General features: G+C 51.5%; 2 protein-coding genes across 5 annotated transcripts in view; one reads left to right on the top strand and one right to left on the bottom strand.

Moving 5' to 3' along the window:
- Nucleotides 1-807: 807 nt before the first annotated feature.
- Nucleotides 808-15,966, bottom strand: part of gripap1 (GRIP1 associated protein 1) — a 49,430-nt gene continuing 34,271 nt past the window's right edge. For all 4 annotated transcript variants that reach the window (XM_023957063.1, XM_023957066.1, XM_023957064.1 and 1 more), the window contains 5 exons: nucleotides 12,151-12,281; nucleotides 5,643-5,759; nucleotides 5,106-5,199; nucleotides 4,329-4,501; nucleotides 808-2,944 (listed from right to left, as the gene is read on the bottom strand). In XM_023957063.1, coding sequence (XP_023812831.1) covers nucleotides 2,858-2,944; nucleotides 4,329-4,501; nucleotides 5,106-5,199; nucleotides 5,643-5,759; nucleotides 12,151-12,281 — 602 coding nt within the window. In that variant the 3' untranslated portion in view covers nucleotides 808-2,857. The remainder of the gene's footprint in view (nucleotides 2,945-4,328; nucleotides 4,502-5,105; nucleotides 5,200-5,642; nucleotides 5,760-12,150; nucleotides 12,282-15,966) is intronic.
- LOC111947686 lies at nucleotides 12,687-14,149 on the top strand. The gene is made up of 2 exons (XM_023957067.1): nucleotides 12,687-13,264; nucleotides 13,356-14,149. The coding sequence occupies exon 2, from the start codon at nucleotides 13,413-13,415 to the stop codon at nucleotides 14,115-14,117; it is 705 nt and encodes a 234-aa protein (XP_023812835.1). The 5' UTR covers nucleotides 12,687-13,264; nucleotides 13,356-13,412; the 3' UTR covers nucleotides 14,118-14,149.

Raw genomic sequence — 15,966 nt, 5'->3', positions numbered from 1 at the left:
TGAAGGAGATGAAGGCCTGAAGAAGATGAAGGCCTGAAGAAGATGAAGGCCTGAAGAAGATGAAGGTCTGAAGAAGAAACGTCTGGGTCTCCATTTGACATGTTAAGCCTCTACTTCATAGTGTTACCTCAAGACAGCAAAGCATATTTTCATGTCTCACCATTACCCATTTGGATAAAAACCCCCAATTTAATGTAACAAATCAAATAACTGTCCATCAGGATGATGAGTTAAAAAGTTACTGTAGTTGTAGCTGTAATTTAAGGCTTAAACTCGGCTGTAAATCATGACAACGTTTCTAATTTGATGCTTGGATTTTGGTGACAGAGCTACAAAAAGCTGAGTCGTCTGCGTATTTCTGTGGACTCCACCGGATAAACCCCACCCACTTTTCCAGCCCGTCAATAAAGGTCTTCATGGTCCCCGAATCAAAAGCAGAGAGGAGATCAAACAGCATTAAAGTGATGTTTCTGCTGGGTCAGCATTGATGCTGTTTAGCACTTTACCAAGTTCCAATCTCAGTGTTGAGGTGAATTCAGCCAGACTGAAGACTTTAACTGCAACTTTTAGTGAAACTGTAGAAGGCCTCAAAGGGGGGGGAGGGTGACCTTTAGGGGCAGCATCGTGCATGAGAGACGTATGTGCACGTGTTAGGATTTCACAGGTCATCACTGACGGTGTGATGGTCTGCTATCTCTCACTCCACCACTGGGGGGCAGTAACTCCTGCAGTTTTATAGGACATGTCCAGTGGAAGATTTGAAATTTGAAAAGATTTTTAGATCAGATGAGAAACAGAGCAGAGAAATCAGTCTTAGACAGCACTTTATATTTTTCAGTTCCAATAATTAGCGTCATTTTGTCAGACATAAATATAGGAGGGATTCTTTGCACATTTACAAGTCATCTCACAGCATGTACAGACATGAACAATAAAACAGAGACAGCTCCTCACCACTGCAGAGGTCAGAGTTTTTAAATAAAACATTTTGTGTAAAATATTTTTTTTCTGAACAGCGGATTGGTCCATAAACAGAAAAACAAAGCAGGGGGTGCAAACTCCAAACACGGCTGTTACAGGCATTAAGTCCAAGGCGTCCAAGTCTGAGACCACAGAGAGGTCCGTGAACAAAGGCAGAGCAGGCAGAAGGATGGTCACGGGTCAGTTCAGCTTCTTCACGCAGGAAGTAGAGCTGGAGTGGAGCTGAAGCTCTGCAGCTGAAAGCTGCTTATCCTCTTTGCCGTCTCTCTCCAGAACATTGAAAGTGTTCAAATACATCAAGTAGTGCATTTAGAGTTCCTGAAACCCAAGGTTTAGACAGAGCCCAGCACTGAGCTGCTTGACTGTAAGCCAGATGATTGACAGGTTTATGAAGCCGTTCTGTATCAGGTCAGCTGCTTCTCTCAGCAGGATGGGAAAATGTCTGAAGGACAGGAAGACTGCAGACATGCGTCATGTAAGACACAGACTTTCAGGAGCTTCCACAATCCTGATGCGCAAACACGGAGGAGGCCGTCTGGAGCCGGATGACGGTCTGAGCCTCGCTGAAGTTAGACGCAGACATCATGGAAGACCGGTGGATTCCGGGATATAGACATGGCCCGACACACACGGACAACAATGTTCATCTTTAGCACTAAACATGTGAGAAACCCCAACACACATCTGGAGATCATCAACATGACTGAAGCTCATCTCTGTTCCGCATGTTCATGACTCAGAACTGCGGCGGGACGGGTACAGGCTTACACCAGCAGATCCCGTGGGCCTGTAAAAGGGTTTTTAGGAACTAAGTCAGAGGTGGAGCTGCAGAGCCCAAACCTGTCTGGATGACAGCAGCCACAGCTCAGGTGAAGCCCAAGGCAGCAGGACTGGGCTGGATTCCCTCGACTGGCTCTGTGACATCCCATACTACATGAGTTGTACCTCTGTCCTCTCCTTTAGGGAACACACGTTCTAGACATCCGGTTCTGTGGAATCCTCTGGACCACAGTGGTGAGAGGAAGCTGCCGTGACTGCTAACAGAACCGGATCATCCAGTTCCAGTCCTGCATCATTGTGTTTCCCTTAAAACGTTGCTCTTGAGAGGGTTTTTTCTTTTCTGATTTGGGCATGTCAGAGCCACAGCTGTGGCAGCATGGAGGAAACCTGAAAACACCGGAGGCCCAATGAAGCCGCTGACTGTAAGCAGGTACCCGAGCATCGGGTCAGTTTGATCACAGCCGTCCCGTCAGCAGAGGTTAGTCCTGCCTTTAAAACCCATTCAGTCAACATCTGTGAAGCACTAAAACACACAGCAGGTCAACATGGAAAAGAATTTCACTTCTAACAATAATCTCTAGTTTTGGTCACATGGTAAGTTAACCGTTTCCATAGTAACCATGCAATAGTGTTTTCTGTTTAATGCAGTGACAGGCGCAAGAGTTCAGGTCTACGCGCCAAGTGCCAATCTGGGTCATGGACACACCCTGAGAATCTGCTGCAGAAAGAACACAGGCAACACACTTCAGGACATAGCCAGGTCCAACAGACAACATTTTAAGACAAAGCGAGGAGTTAAGTCAGTCATGAGAAGTTTCTAGATCCTAGAACGGTGCAGTCTACGTACAGTACATTCAACATCATCACATGAATGAGAGACATCCTGCCCCTGCACCTCCAGAATCCTCTCCACAGAGCGACACCGAGATGTTTCACATCTTTGAGTCGGAGTCAGTTTGTCACATCCAAATGTTAGACTGAAGCAGTGAAAGCAGATCAGCTTCAGGTAGTAGACTGACCCCACAACAGCAGATGAATGCAGGGAGTGGGAGTGCTTAGATAGAAAAACAAGATGAAATGGATCCAGGAGATAGTCTCATCCAGAGCCGGCTGTGCTGCCGCTGCCTCCAGGACCGCTGCCCTTACTGAGTCTGACTAACTCCTGGGACAAGAGCTCCAGGTCCTAAAGAGGGGGACAAAACACAATCACAGCATCAGTGTGTGAGTGTGTGTGTCTGTGTAGATACAGTTGTAACCTTCTTTTAGAATGTTTCATCAGTTTGTTTTGATCTTTGACGTTGCTTGATGTTTTTGCTCTCTGTGACCTTAAAACATAAAGGAAGCATTTAAAAGATGCTCTCTGCAGCTGACAATAGTCCTCTGCGGTTGGCATGACGACCAACATAAGCCTGGCTCCATGACTCCCACCCCCCAGATGGATCCGGATGGTGAGAAAGGTGCAGAACCTCCTCAGGTCATAGTCCAGGCCCCTCCAGGAGGACAGCCTCACACACAGCAGCTGTCAGCAGCTCTGACCTACATCAAGCTTTGCTGCCAGTTTGCTGTCAAATTGACTAAAAATGTCTTTACTCAGATCACATGACAGTCCTCCGCCTGCTCTGTCCCCACACCTCCCTCTGCATCCAAACCTCCTCCTCTATTTTGCCAAGACTCCAATATCTGCAGACCTCTGAAACCAAACATTTCTCCCCGTCAGCTCGACCCCCCCTTCCAACAGTCTGGGTTGAATCTCCTCATTTTCATTTGATCCCTTTTTCTCTCCTCAGTCAGATTTGGACTCCCCCCCTCCCCCCCATGAACAGTGGTTCATTTGTATTTCTATGATGGTTCTCAGTTTATCCTCCTCTAAGCTCGGATCCCAGGCCTCATTCGTCCCTTCAGGTGTCCCCCACAGCTCTGTCCAGGGTCCCCTCCTCTTCACATCAAGGTAAACATTTTCCACAAAGTTGACATCCATTTTCATGAACCACAGCTCCGTCTTTACAGCTAACCTCCCTCTTCTCTCCTCCATCAGGAGATCAATCAGGTTTCTCCTCACTCTTCCCCAGAAAACAACAATAACTCTCCTCCAGAACAACCCATCGATCGTGGTTCCTCCTCAGGTAAAACTTTAAAACATTCTTTCTACATTTCCTCACAAGGAGCAGCAGCCCTGCTGCTAGTCGTCATGGAAACAGCTCGCCTTTGGAACAGAAGACTGAAGGAAGCAAAGATCCAACCCGTCCCCCACTTCCTCACAAACAAACAAACAAATAACATTAAGAGTCACTTTCAGATGAAGTTCCTTCATTCAAGTCTTCATTAAAAACTAACTTTTGTTTTGCCTTTTAGCTCAAAACTGGATGAACGTCTGATGATCTGTCCTCTACTTCACGTTAGCAAATATCCAAAAACTTTAGGTCAATCAGTCACATTTAGTAAAAACAGCTGAACAAACATAGTTAGGAGGGATTCCACATTTCAGAGAGTTTGAACTGTTTTAAATGTAGAAAACTGAACAGTGCGTGCATGAGCACAGGTGTGTGCACGTGTGTGTGTGCTGTGACCTTCTGCAGGTGCATGTTCTTGGTCAGCTGCTCCTCCAGCATGTTCTGCAGTTTCTTGTTCATCTCTCTCAGATTCTCATCTCCCGGTTTCACCAGATCTCTGAGGACCGAACCCAGACCTCCTCTGTCTCCCTGAGAGCCTCCATGTCCTCCCACTGCACTGCTGGACACGTCTGAGGAGATGAAGGAGGAGTCAGTGACAAAAACTGTTTCCTGTGATCCCTTTCAGGGTTTCAGCATCACCACCGCTGACGGGAGAGAAGAACCAAACCAGGAGGGAGGAGCTGCATCCAAAAGAAAATGCAGGTCGAATGGAATTGACACTTAAAGGGTAATAATTAACAATAAATGAAGGTCAAAGTTGAGCATAAATAAAGTAACAACAGCGCAATAACAAAAAGCCAGAGCCAGAGCTTGAACCAGCGAGCTTCTGCACCAGGGATTCCCGTGTTTTTCAATGGAGGCAAAAATCCTGGAATATCTTATAAAGTTCAAGGACCAAAAGTCATAGCTGGAAAAAGCTGAAAGAGCTGAACATTTTAATACTTGAATGGTTGAAACAGCAGAAAAATTGTAGACAGAGTAAAGCTGCGAAAACATGGTGGAAGATTTTATAATGAAGAAAAAGAAACAGGAAATCAATGGATTGGATGACATAGCATTCAACCAGATATAAAAGGAGCCACATGCACAGGACTCCCCAACCTCCTGACTCCTGCTGAGGAGATGCAGAGTCAGCCCTGGAGGGCTCAGACCTTCACAGGATAAAGGCCTCACCTCTGCGGCTGTCCATCACATATGTCTCGATGATGGCGCTCTTCCTGCAGATATCCTCCGCCATAGAGGAGCAGCTCACCTCCAGGTGTTTCACCTGATGGGGCGGAGCAGAGATCCAGCTTTGTCATCTACTCAGTTCTGACCTTTGGAGCCCAGAATTTATTTTAGCTTTGCCAACATTTCCACATATTTGACCTTTTAACAGAAGCTCGAGGATTTGAATTTCTAAGGACCCAAAATACATTTTAAACACTTTTAGTGGATAATGAGAAACATAAAAGCGGTGTTCTTCACTTTACTGTCATAAATCATTTAGTCATGATCTTATGAGCCAACCAGGGTCACCTGTGATAACCTGAAGATTTATGTCTTCATGCAGGAACCTTCAGAGCACATCTGGAAGTCATAATAGTCCAAAATCTTGTTGCTGTACTTTAACCTTTGACCCTCTTTCAGCTCAGGGCTGAGGGGTAGACGAACAGATGAGGGCAACATAGGGAGTACTTGGTTGTCACGGTAACAGAAGGACAGACTCACCTTCTCCTCCAGCATCCACTTCTCCTGCTGCACCTCAGCGAGCCGCTGGAACAGCTCGCCCACCTCGTCATCAGAGAGTTCTGCGGGACGCTGGGACTGAGGACTGCCACCTCCGGACTGACAGAACCGCAGACAGAACGGGTCAGAGAGGAAGAACCAACACGAACACACAAAACACACGGGACATTCAGAGACACATGAGCACACACAAGGCCTGGGCGATATATCAACTCTATTGATCAATTTGAATTTTTGAGAGCATCCTGCTCTCTTGAGCTTATGTTGTTTGGAGCAAAGTCAGCCCGCTGGTTTCTCAGCAGACATTCAAATGGGAATTAGCAGAGCTTCTTCAGTTCTTTGGAACTGGTTCAGTTTTCAAGTATGAAGACACAAACTGTCTGAAATCTCTTTGAAGACTGTTGCTACCAAAGGTGGGAGAACAACACGTTTTTTCAACAGAGGAACTCTGTAGAGAAGGAAAAGTGCTGCCCCCTACAGGATGCAGCTCACACAACACCTCATCCATTTCATTGAAAGCATTTCTACAGCTCCTGTTTGGTTGGTTGCACTTTTCAGGACTCAAAGGAAATGCTAAAATAAGAGTTTTTGTTAAATATGTCATTTGTCATTTTTGTTGAAAAAGGTAAAAGAGAGGAAGAAAAAAAATTGAATTTTATTTTGAGGCCACATCTATCAGCCCTAACACACACATGGATCAGCACACAGAGGTAAAGCTTGGATTTCTCCTAGAGCGTCAGCCTGTCAGCTGATCCAACACTGAGCTCAGGCCTGTCAAACAGGCTAAACTCTCAGCATCACTTTAAAAATGAAGCAGCTGAACATCGATTTCTGCCAGGCAGCCTCTCCCTTCAGCGTTGAGCTGTCAGTGCAGAGCTCATGCTCAACCTGCAGACACTACAAGCAGCTCTTCATCACAGTCAGGTTCAGACACTTCCTGGTCTTTTAACGCACGAGAAGCTCTGTGCAGGACGTCAGAGGCAGGTACAAGGCGGGTCAGAGGCAGGAACAAGGCGGGTCAGAGGCAGGAACAAAGCGGGTCGGTGGCGGGTCAGAGGCAGGTATAAGGTGGGTCAGAGGCAGGTATAAGGTGGGTCAGAGGCAGGTACAAGGCGGGTCAGAGGCAGGTATAAGGTGGGTCAGAGGCAGGTATAAGGTGGGTCAGAGGCAGGTACAAGGCGGGTCAGAGGCAGGTATAAGGTGGGTCAGAGGCAGGTATTAGGTGGGTCAGAGGCAGGTATAAGGTGGGTCAGAGGCAGGTATAAGGCGGGTCAGAGGCAGGTATAAGGTGGGTCAGAGGCAGGTATAAGGCGGGTCAGAGGCAGGTATAAGGCTGGTCAGAGGCAGGAACAAAGCGGGTCAGTGGCAGGTACAAGGCGGGTCAGAGGCAGGTATTAGGCGGGTCAGAGGCAGGTATAAGGCGGGTCAGAGGTAGGTATAAGGCTGGTCAGAGGCAGGTACAAGGCGGGTCAGTGGCGGGTCAGAGGCAGGTATAAGGTGGGTCAGAGGCAGGTATAAGGTGGGTCAGAGGCAGGTATAAGGTGGGTCAGAGGCAGGTATAAGGCGGGTCAGAGGCAGGTATAAGGTGGGTCAGAGGCAGGTATAAGGCGGGTCAGAGGCAGGTACAAGGCTGGTCAGAGGCAGGAACAAAGCGGGTCAGTGGCAGGTACAAGGCGGGTCAGAGGCAGGTATTAGGCGGGTCAGAGGCAGGTATAAGGCGGGTCAGAGGCAGGAACAAAGCGGGTCAGTGGCGGGTCAGAGGCAGGTATAAGGTGGGTCAGAGGCAGGTACAAGGCGGGTCAGAGGCAGGAACAAAGCGGGTCAGTGGCGGGTCAGAGGCAGGTATAAGGCGGGTCAGAGGCAGGTATAAGGCGGGTCAGAGGCAGGAACAAAGCGGGTCAGTGGCGGGTCAGAGGCAGGTATAAGGCGGGTCAGAGGCAGGTATAAGGCGGGTCAGAGGCAGGTACAAGGCGGGTCAGAGGCAGGTATAAGGTGGGTCAGAGGCAGGTATAAGGTGGGTCAGAGGCAGGTACAAGGCGGGTCAGAGGCAGGAACAAAGCGGGTCAGTGGCGGGTCAGAGGCAGGTATAAGGCGGGTCAGAGGCAGGAACAAAGCGGGTCAGTGGCAGGTACAAGGCGGGTCAGAGGCAGGTATTAGGCGGGTCAGAGGCAGGTATAAGGCGGGTCAGAGGTAGGTATAAGGCTGGTCAGAGGCAGGAACAAAGCGGGTCAGTGGCGGGTCAGAGGCAGGTATAAGGTGGGTCAGAGGCAGGTACAAGGCGGGTCAGAGGCAGGAACAAAGCGGGTCAGTGGCGGGTCAGACGCAGGTATAAGGCGGGTCAGAGGCAGGTATAAGGCGGGTCAGAGGCAGGTATAAGGTGGGTCAGTGGCGGGTATAAGGTGGGTCAGAGGCAGGTATAAGGCGGGTCAGAGGCAGGTATAAGGTGGGTCAGAGGCAGGTACAAGGTGGGTCAGAGGCAGGTACAAGGCGGGTCAGAGGCAGGTATAAGGTGGGTCAGAGGCAGGTATAAGGTGGGTCAGAGGCAGGTATAAGGTGGGTCAGAGGCAGGTACAAGGCGGGTCAGAGGCAGGTACAAGGCGGGTCAGAGGCAGGTATAAGGTGGGTCAGAGGCAGGTATAAGGTGGGTCAGAGGCAGGTATAAGGTGGGTCAGAGGCAGGTACAAGGCGGGTCAGAGGCAGGTATAAGGTGGGTCAGAGGCAGGTATTAGGTGGGTCAGAGGCAGGTATAAGGTGGGTCAGAGGCAGGTATAAGGCGGGTCAGAGGCAGGTATAAGGCGGGTCAGAGGCAGGTATAAGGCGGGTCAGAGGCAGGTATAAGGTGGGTCAGAGGCAGGTATAAGGTGGGTCAGAGGCAGGTATAAGGTGGGTCAGAGGCAGGTATAAGGCGGGTCAGAGGCAGGTATAAGGTGGGTCAGAGGCAGGTATAAGGCGGGTCAGAGGCAGGTACAAGGCTGGTCAGAGGCAGGAACAAAGCGGGTCAGTGGCAGGTACAAGGCGGGTCAGAGGCAGGCATAGGCGGGTCAGAGGCAGGTATAAGGCGGGTCAGAGGTAGGTATAAGGCTGGTCAGAGGCAGGAACAAAGCGGGTCAGTGGCAGGTACAAGGTGGGTCAGAGGCAGGTATTAGGCGGGTCAGAGGCAGGTATAAGGCGGGTCAGAGGCAGGAACAAAGCGGGTCAGTGGCGGGTCAGAGGCAGGTATAAGGTGGGTCAGAGGCAGGTACAAGGCGGGTCAGAGGCAGGAACAAAGCGGGTCAGTGGCGGGTCAGAGGCAGGTATAAGGCGGGTCAGAGGCAGGTATAAGGCGGGTCAGAGGCAGGAACAAAGCGGGTCAGTGGCGGGTCAGAGGCAGGTATAAGGCGGGTCAGAGGCAGGTATAAGGCGGGTCAGAGGCAGGTATAAGGCGGGTCAGAGGCAGGAACAAAGCGGGTCAGTGGCGGGTCAGAGGCAGGTATAAGGTGGGTCAGAGGCAGGTATAAGGTGGGTCAGAGGCAGGTACAAGGCGGGTCAGAGGCAGGTATAAGGTGGGTCAGAGGCAGGTATAAGGTGGGTCAGAGGCAGGTACAAGGCGGGTCAGAGGCAGGAACAAAGCGGGTCAGTGGCGGGTCAGAGGCAGGTATAAGGCGGGTCAGAGGCAGGAACAAAGCGGGTCAGTGGCAGGTACAAGGCGGGTCAGAGGCAGGTATTAGGCGGGTCAGAGGCAGGTATAAGGCGGGTCAGAGGTAGGTATAAGGCTGGTCAGAGGCAGGAACTAAGCGGGTCAGTGGCAGGTACAAGGCGGGTCAGAGGCAGGTATTAGGCGGGTCAGAGGCAGGTATAAGGCGGGTCAGAGGCAGGTATAAGGCGGGTCAGAGGCAGGAACAAAGCGGGTCAGTGGCGGGTCAGAGGCAGGTATAAGGTGGGTCAGAGGCAGGTACAAGGCGGGTCAGAGGCAGGAACAAAGCGGGTCAGTGGCGGGTCAGAGGCAGGTATAAGGCGGGTCAGAGGCAGGTATAAGGCGGGTCAGAGGCAGGTATAAGGCGGGTCAGAGGCAGGAACAAAGCGGGTCAGTGGCGGGTCAGAGGCAGGTATAAGGCGGGTCAGAGGCAGGTATAAAGCGGGTCAGAGGCAGGTATAAGGCGGGTCAGAGGCAGGAACAAAGCGGGTCAGTGGCGAGTATAAGGTGGGTCAGAGGCAGGTATAAGGCGGGTCAGAGGCAGGAACAAAGCGGGTCAGAGGCAGGTATAAGGCGGGTCAGAGGCAGGTATAAGGCGGGTCAGAGGCAGGAACAAAGCGGGTCAGTGGCGGGTATAAGGCGGGTCAGAGGCAGGTATAAGGCGGGTCAGAGGCAGGTATAAGGCGGGTCAGAGGCAGGAACAAAGCGGGTCAGAGGCAGGTATAAGGCGGGTCAGAGGCAGGTATAAAGCGGGTCAGAGGCAGGTATAAGGCGGGTCAGAGGCAGGAACAAAGCGGGTCAGTGGCGGGTATAAGGCGGGTCAGAGGCAGGTATAAGGCGGGTCAGAGGCAGGTATAAGGCGGGTCAGAGGCAGGAACAAAGCGGGTCAGAGGCAGGTATAAGGCGGGTCAGAGGCAGGTATAAGGCGGGTCAGAGGCAGGAACAAAGCGGGTCAGTGGCGTGTCAGAGGCAGGTATAAGGTGGGTCAGAGGCAGGTATAAGGTGGGTCAGAGGCAGGTACAAGGCGGGTCAGAGGCAGGTATAAGGTGGGTCAGAGGCAGGTATAAGGTGGGTCAGAGGCAGGTACAAGGCGGGTCAGAGGCAGGAACAAAGCGGGTCAGTGGCGGGTCAGAGGCAGGTATAAGGCGGGTCAGAGGCAGGAACAAAGCGGGTCAGTGGCAGGTACAAGGCGGGTCAGAGGCAGGTATTAGGCGGGTCAGAGGCAGGTATAAGGCGGGTCAGAGGTAGGTATAAGGCTGGTCAGAGGCAGGAACAAAGCGGGTCAGTGGCAGGTACAAGGCGGGTCAGAGGCAGGTATTAGGCGGGTCAGAGGCAGGTATAAGGCGGGTCAGAGGCAGGTATAAGGCGGGTCAGAGGCAGGAACAAAGCGGGTCAGTGGCGGGTCAGAGGCAGGTATAAGGTGGGTCAGAGGCAGGTACAAGGCGGGTCAGAGGCAGGAACAAAGCGGGTCAGTGGCGGGTCAGAGGCAGGTATAAGGCGGGTCAGAGGCAGGTATAAGGCGGGTCAGAGGCAGGTATAAGGCGGGTCAGAGGCAGGAACAAAGCGGGTCAGTGGCGGGTCAAAGGCAGGTATAAGGCGGGTCAGAGGCAGGTATAAAGCGGGTCAGAGGCAGGTATAAGGCGGGTCAGAGGCAGGAACAAAGCGGGTCAGTGGCGGGTATAAGGTGGGTCAGAGGCAGGTATAAGGCGGGTCAGAGGCAGGAACAAAGCGGGTCAGAGGCAGGTATAAGGCGGGTCAGAGGCAGGAACAAAGCGGGTCAGTGGCGGGTATAAGGCGGGTCAGAGGCAGGTATAAGGCGGGTCAGAGGCAGGTATAAGGCGGGTCAGAGGCAGGAACAAAGCGGGTCAGAGGCAGGTATAAGGCGGGTCAGAGGCAGGTATAAAGCGGGTCAGAGGCAGGTATAAGGCGGGTCAGAGGCAGGAACAAAGCGGGTCAGTGGCGGGTATAAGGCGGGTCAGAGGCAGGTATAAGGCGGGTCAGAGGCAGGTATAAGGCGGGTCAGAGGCAGGAACAAAGCGGGTCAGAGGCAGGTATAAGGCGGGTCAGAGGCAGGTATAAGGCGGGTCAGAGGCAGGAACAAAGCGGGTCAGTGGCGTGTCAGAGGCAGGTATAAGGTGGGTCAGAGGCAGGTACAAGGCGGGTCAGAGGCAGGTATAAGGCGGGTCAGAGGCAGGTACAAGGCGGGTCAGAGGCAGGTACAAGGCGGGTCAGAGGCAGGTACAAGGCGGGTCAGAGGCAGGTATAAGGTGGGTCAGAGGCAGGTATAAGGTGGGTCAGAGGCAGGTACAAGGCGGGTCAGAGGCAGGTATAAGGTGGGTCAGAGGCAGGTATAAGGTGGGTCAGAGGCAGGTACAAGGCGGGTCAGAGGCAGGTACAAGGCGGGTCAGAGGCAGGTATAAGGTGGGTCAGAGGCAGGTATAAGGTGGGTCAGAGGCAGGTACAAGGCGGGTCAGAGGCAGGTATAAGGTGGGTCAGAGGCAGGTATAAGGTGGGTCAGAGGCAGGTATAAGGTGGGTCAGAGGCAGGTACAAGGCGGGTCAGAGGCAGGTATAAGGTGGGTCAGAGGCAGGTATAAGGTGGGTCAGAGGCAGGTATAAGGCGGGTCAGAGCGAGCTGCTGTCTGCATAATCTCACAAAATTATCTTTTGTGTTTCTTCAGAGCTTTAAAAATGTTTGGGCTGCTTGATGATCTGGGTGAACTACATGACATAGAGCCCAGGTTCTGAACAGATTCAGGGATGGCGGTCATGAAGACCCAAATACAATGTCAGGACTTGCAGCCTGAAGCTCTCTTACCTTGTTCTGGCTGGAGGATTGGGTTTCCTTCATCATATCCTTGTAGGAGAAGGACGACACAGAGGACGAGTCTCCGGTCTGCTGGGTCCGACTGGGACTGCTGATCTCCGACAGAACCAGTTCTTCGAGACCTGGAGGCAGAACCATTGGTTCTATTAGCAAAATAGGTTAATACTAAATGTACTGTGGCTATCGCTGTAAAATCGCTGTAAAATCCTAGCAAAACCTTTAAAATGCATAATTTAGATTCAAAATAGATATCGTAATTTTTAACACGTAAAAGATAAACTAACAGGTTCACATATAAAGCCCCACCACCTCCTCCCTCTGGCTGATCAGCGCTTTCTCGCTCTTTGAGAGTAGAATGAACACAACTGTTGATGTGATCTCAGAGCAAAAAAACAAAAAAATATAAAGGTCGGAAACGGTGCAGAGAGATTTTATCAGTTGAATTTCCATCTGCTTTTAAAAGTTAATTAAAAATTCTCTTCCTTTTAGATCTGTGTTACACTTTGCCTTTTCTGTAACAATGACAATAAAGTCGCCCACGAGCGGTCAGGATAGGCTCCAGCAGCCCCATGACCCCAAAAGGGACAAAACGGGTTTAGAACATGAATGAATGACAGTAAAGTCGTTTCTATTTCACAAAAAGTGGACTGTTTTCTTTGTATTTATAATTTATTTAATTATTATGTCACAAAAGGATTTTTAGTGCATTTCAGGCTTTTTGTAATCTATGTGGAGTACTATACCATGGCGCCGCGTGTGTGGCAGCTTATCTGTGCAGCTCTACCTTTTTGTGTTCCTTACTTTGAGTTTTTTAATATTTTCCTCCAACTTATTTGTGTTTTTTGTATTTTTCAACAACTATTACAAAGTTCTGCGACAAAGGACAGGAACATCATTACTTTTGCTTTTTTATTTTTTCTCAACTTTTTGAACCGGCCTCGGGGGATCCGTTAGGATGCAGCTCCATTGTTTACACTCGAGATCAGCTGTTAGCTCTTGGACGAGTTGAGATTCTCCTCGCTGGAAAGCCAGATGTTCCAGCTGAAATACGGAGGAAACGACGAGGCTGCAGAGCTGGAGTTAAACGCCGGGAGAGAAGACGGAGGTACAAGCCATGTTTACCATCCGTTGCTATGGGAAACGTCTGCGCGCTCTCTAACAAGCTGGACGAGTTAACAGCGCTCATGCGTCTGCAGCGGGTGTACCGTGAGAGCAGCCTGCTGTGTTTCACCGAGACGTGGCTCCACCAGGACATGACAAACTCCGTGGTCTCAGTTACTGGATTCACGCTGGTGCGGGCAGACCGGAGTGCGGCGCAGAGCGGAAAGAAGAAAGGCGGTGGTCTGGCGGTGTTCGTGAATGACAGGTGGTGTAACCCGAACCACATCACTGTGAAAGAACAGCACTGCAGCAAGGACATTGAACTGGTGGCAGTCAGCGTTCGGCCGTACTACCTTCCACGGGAGTTCTCCCATGTGCTGGTGGGGACTGTTTACGTCCCTCCGTCGGCTGACGCTGCTGTCGCTTGTGAGCGCGTGCACAGCACCGTGTCCCAGCTGCAGACACAACACCCGCAGGCCCTGATCCTGATTTCTGGGGGCTTTAACCATGCATGCACCCCCCTCTCCGCCACCCTGTCCAACTTCACCCAGTATGTGAACTGTCATACGAGGGACAGAAAAACTCTGGACCTTTTCTATGCTAACATCAAGAATGCATATGCTTCTGCCCCCCTCCCCCCTTTAGGACGCTCTGATCACAGCCTGGTCCATCTGTCCTCTGCGTACACTCCAGTGGTGAAACAGCAGAAACCACAGATTAAAACGGTGAAGATCTGGACTGAGGAGGTAACAGAGCGACTAAGGGACTGTTTTAGCACCACAGACTGGGACGTTCTCTGCAGTCCACACGGGGGGGGGGCATTGACAGTCTTACTGACTGCATCACGGACTATGTGAATTTTTGTGTGGAAAACACAGTGCAAACAAAATCAGTGCAGTGTTTTTCCAACAACAAGCCCTGGGTCACTCCTGAGCTGAAGACCCTCCTAAATGAGAAGAAGAGGGCTTTTCTCTCTGGGGACAAGGAGGAGCTACGCAGAGTACAGAGGGACCTGAAATATAAGATCAGGAAGTGCAAGGACTGCTACAGGAAGAAGCTGGAGCAGCGCCTGGAACAGAACAACATCCGTGATGTGTGGAGGGGTCTAAAACACATCTCAGGACATGCTGAGGCTGGAAATGGTCGCCAGGTCACAGGTGACCAAGCCTGGGCAAATGAACTGAACCTGTTCTTTAACAGATTTGATTCTGCCCAGCCCCCAGTCTCCACCCACTCGGCCCCCTCTTCACACCTTTCCAGCTCAGGCTTCTCCTCCCAGCTGCAGCTGTTACCACCTCAGCACCAAACAGTCCACTCTCCCCTTCTTCCAACAGAAGCTAAGGGACCCCCCCAACGACTCACAGCACCAGACCAGCCACCGCCCACCCATCCTCCAACCCCCCTCTGCCTCACCCTGAATCAGGTTAGGATGGAGTTAAGGAGAACAAAGGCCAGGAAGGCAACAGGCCCTGACAGCATCACCTCCAGGCTCCTCAGGGAGTGTGCAGACCAGCTCTGTGTGGTGATGCTGTTCATATTTAATATGAGCCTCAGACTGGAGAAGGTACCAGTCCTCTGGAGGACTTTCTGCCTGGTTCCGGTTCCAAAGGTACCTCGTCCTACGGAACCGAACCACTTCAGACCTGTCGCCTTGACTTCCCACCTGATGAAGGCTATGGAGAGGATCATCCTCAGCCATCTCCGCACTCAGGTGAGCTCAGCACTGGACCCGCTGCAGTTTGCATATCGACCAGGCATCGGGGTGGATGACGCCATCATCTACCTGCAGCATCGGGCCCTGTCTCACCTGGAGGCCCCTGGGAGCACTGTGAGAGTCATGTTTTTTGATTTCTCCAGTGCTTTCAACACAATTCAGCCATCACTGCTGAGGAGGAAGCTGGAGGTTGCAGGTGTGGACCAACATCTGGTTGCTTGGACCATCAACTACCTCACAGACAGGCCACAGTTTGTGAGGCTGCGTGACTGTGTGTCTGATGTGGTGGCCTGTAGCACGGGGGCACCTCAAGGGACTGTGCTCTCCCCATTCCTGTTTACCCTGTACACATCAGACTTCACCTACGACTCCCACCACTGTCATCTGCAGAAGTTCTCAGATGACAGTGCCATTGTGGGCTGTGTATCAGGGGGGGATGAGCAGGAGTACAGGGGGGGTCATCACTGACTTTGTTAGCTGGTGTGAAGTTAACCACCTGCTGCTTAACACCAGCAAGACAAAGGAGCTGATCCTGGACTTCAAGAGGTCCTCACCATCACAGTCACCGGTGAACATCCAGGGTTCAGACATTGAGGTCGTGGACACATTTAAATATCTGGGTGTTCACCTGAACAACAGACTGGACTGGTCCAACAACACGGATGCTCTGTACAGGAGGGGCCAGAGTCACCTTCACCTGCTGAGGAGACTGAGGTCGTTTGGCGTGTGCAGACAGCTGCTGAGGACCTTTTACGACACTGTGGTGGCCTCAGTGGTCCTTTATGGAGTTGTGTGCTGGGCGGGGGGCAGTGCAGGCAGAGACTTGAAGAGGCTTAACAAACTGGTTAGGAGGGCCGGCTCTGTCCTGGGCTGCACACTTGAGTCCATCGAGGAGGTGGCGGACAGACGGATGTTAGCTAAGCTGACATCCATCATGGATAACCCCTCCCACCCCCTACACCAAACTGTAGAGGCGCTGACCAGCTCCTTCA

Source organism: Oryzias latipes, chromosome 7, assembly GCF_002234675.1.
Source record: "Oryzias latipes chromosome 7, ASM223467v1".
Taxonomy (NCBI): Eukaryota; Metazoa; Chordata; class Actinopteri; order Beloniformes; family Adrianichthyidae; genus Oryzias; species Oryzias latipes.
The sequence above is the reverse complement of the archived record's forward strand: the minus strand, read 5'-3'. Positions and strand labels throughout refer to the sequence as shown.

Excerpts from the sequence above, each read along its gene's own strand:
- LOC111947686 (XM_023957067.1), top strand. The coding sequence starts at position 13,413 with ATGACAAACTCCGTGGTCTCAGTTACTGGATTCACGCTGGTGCGGGCA.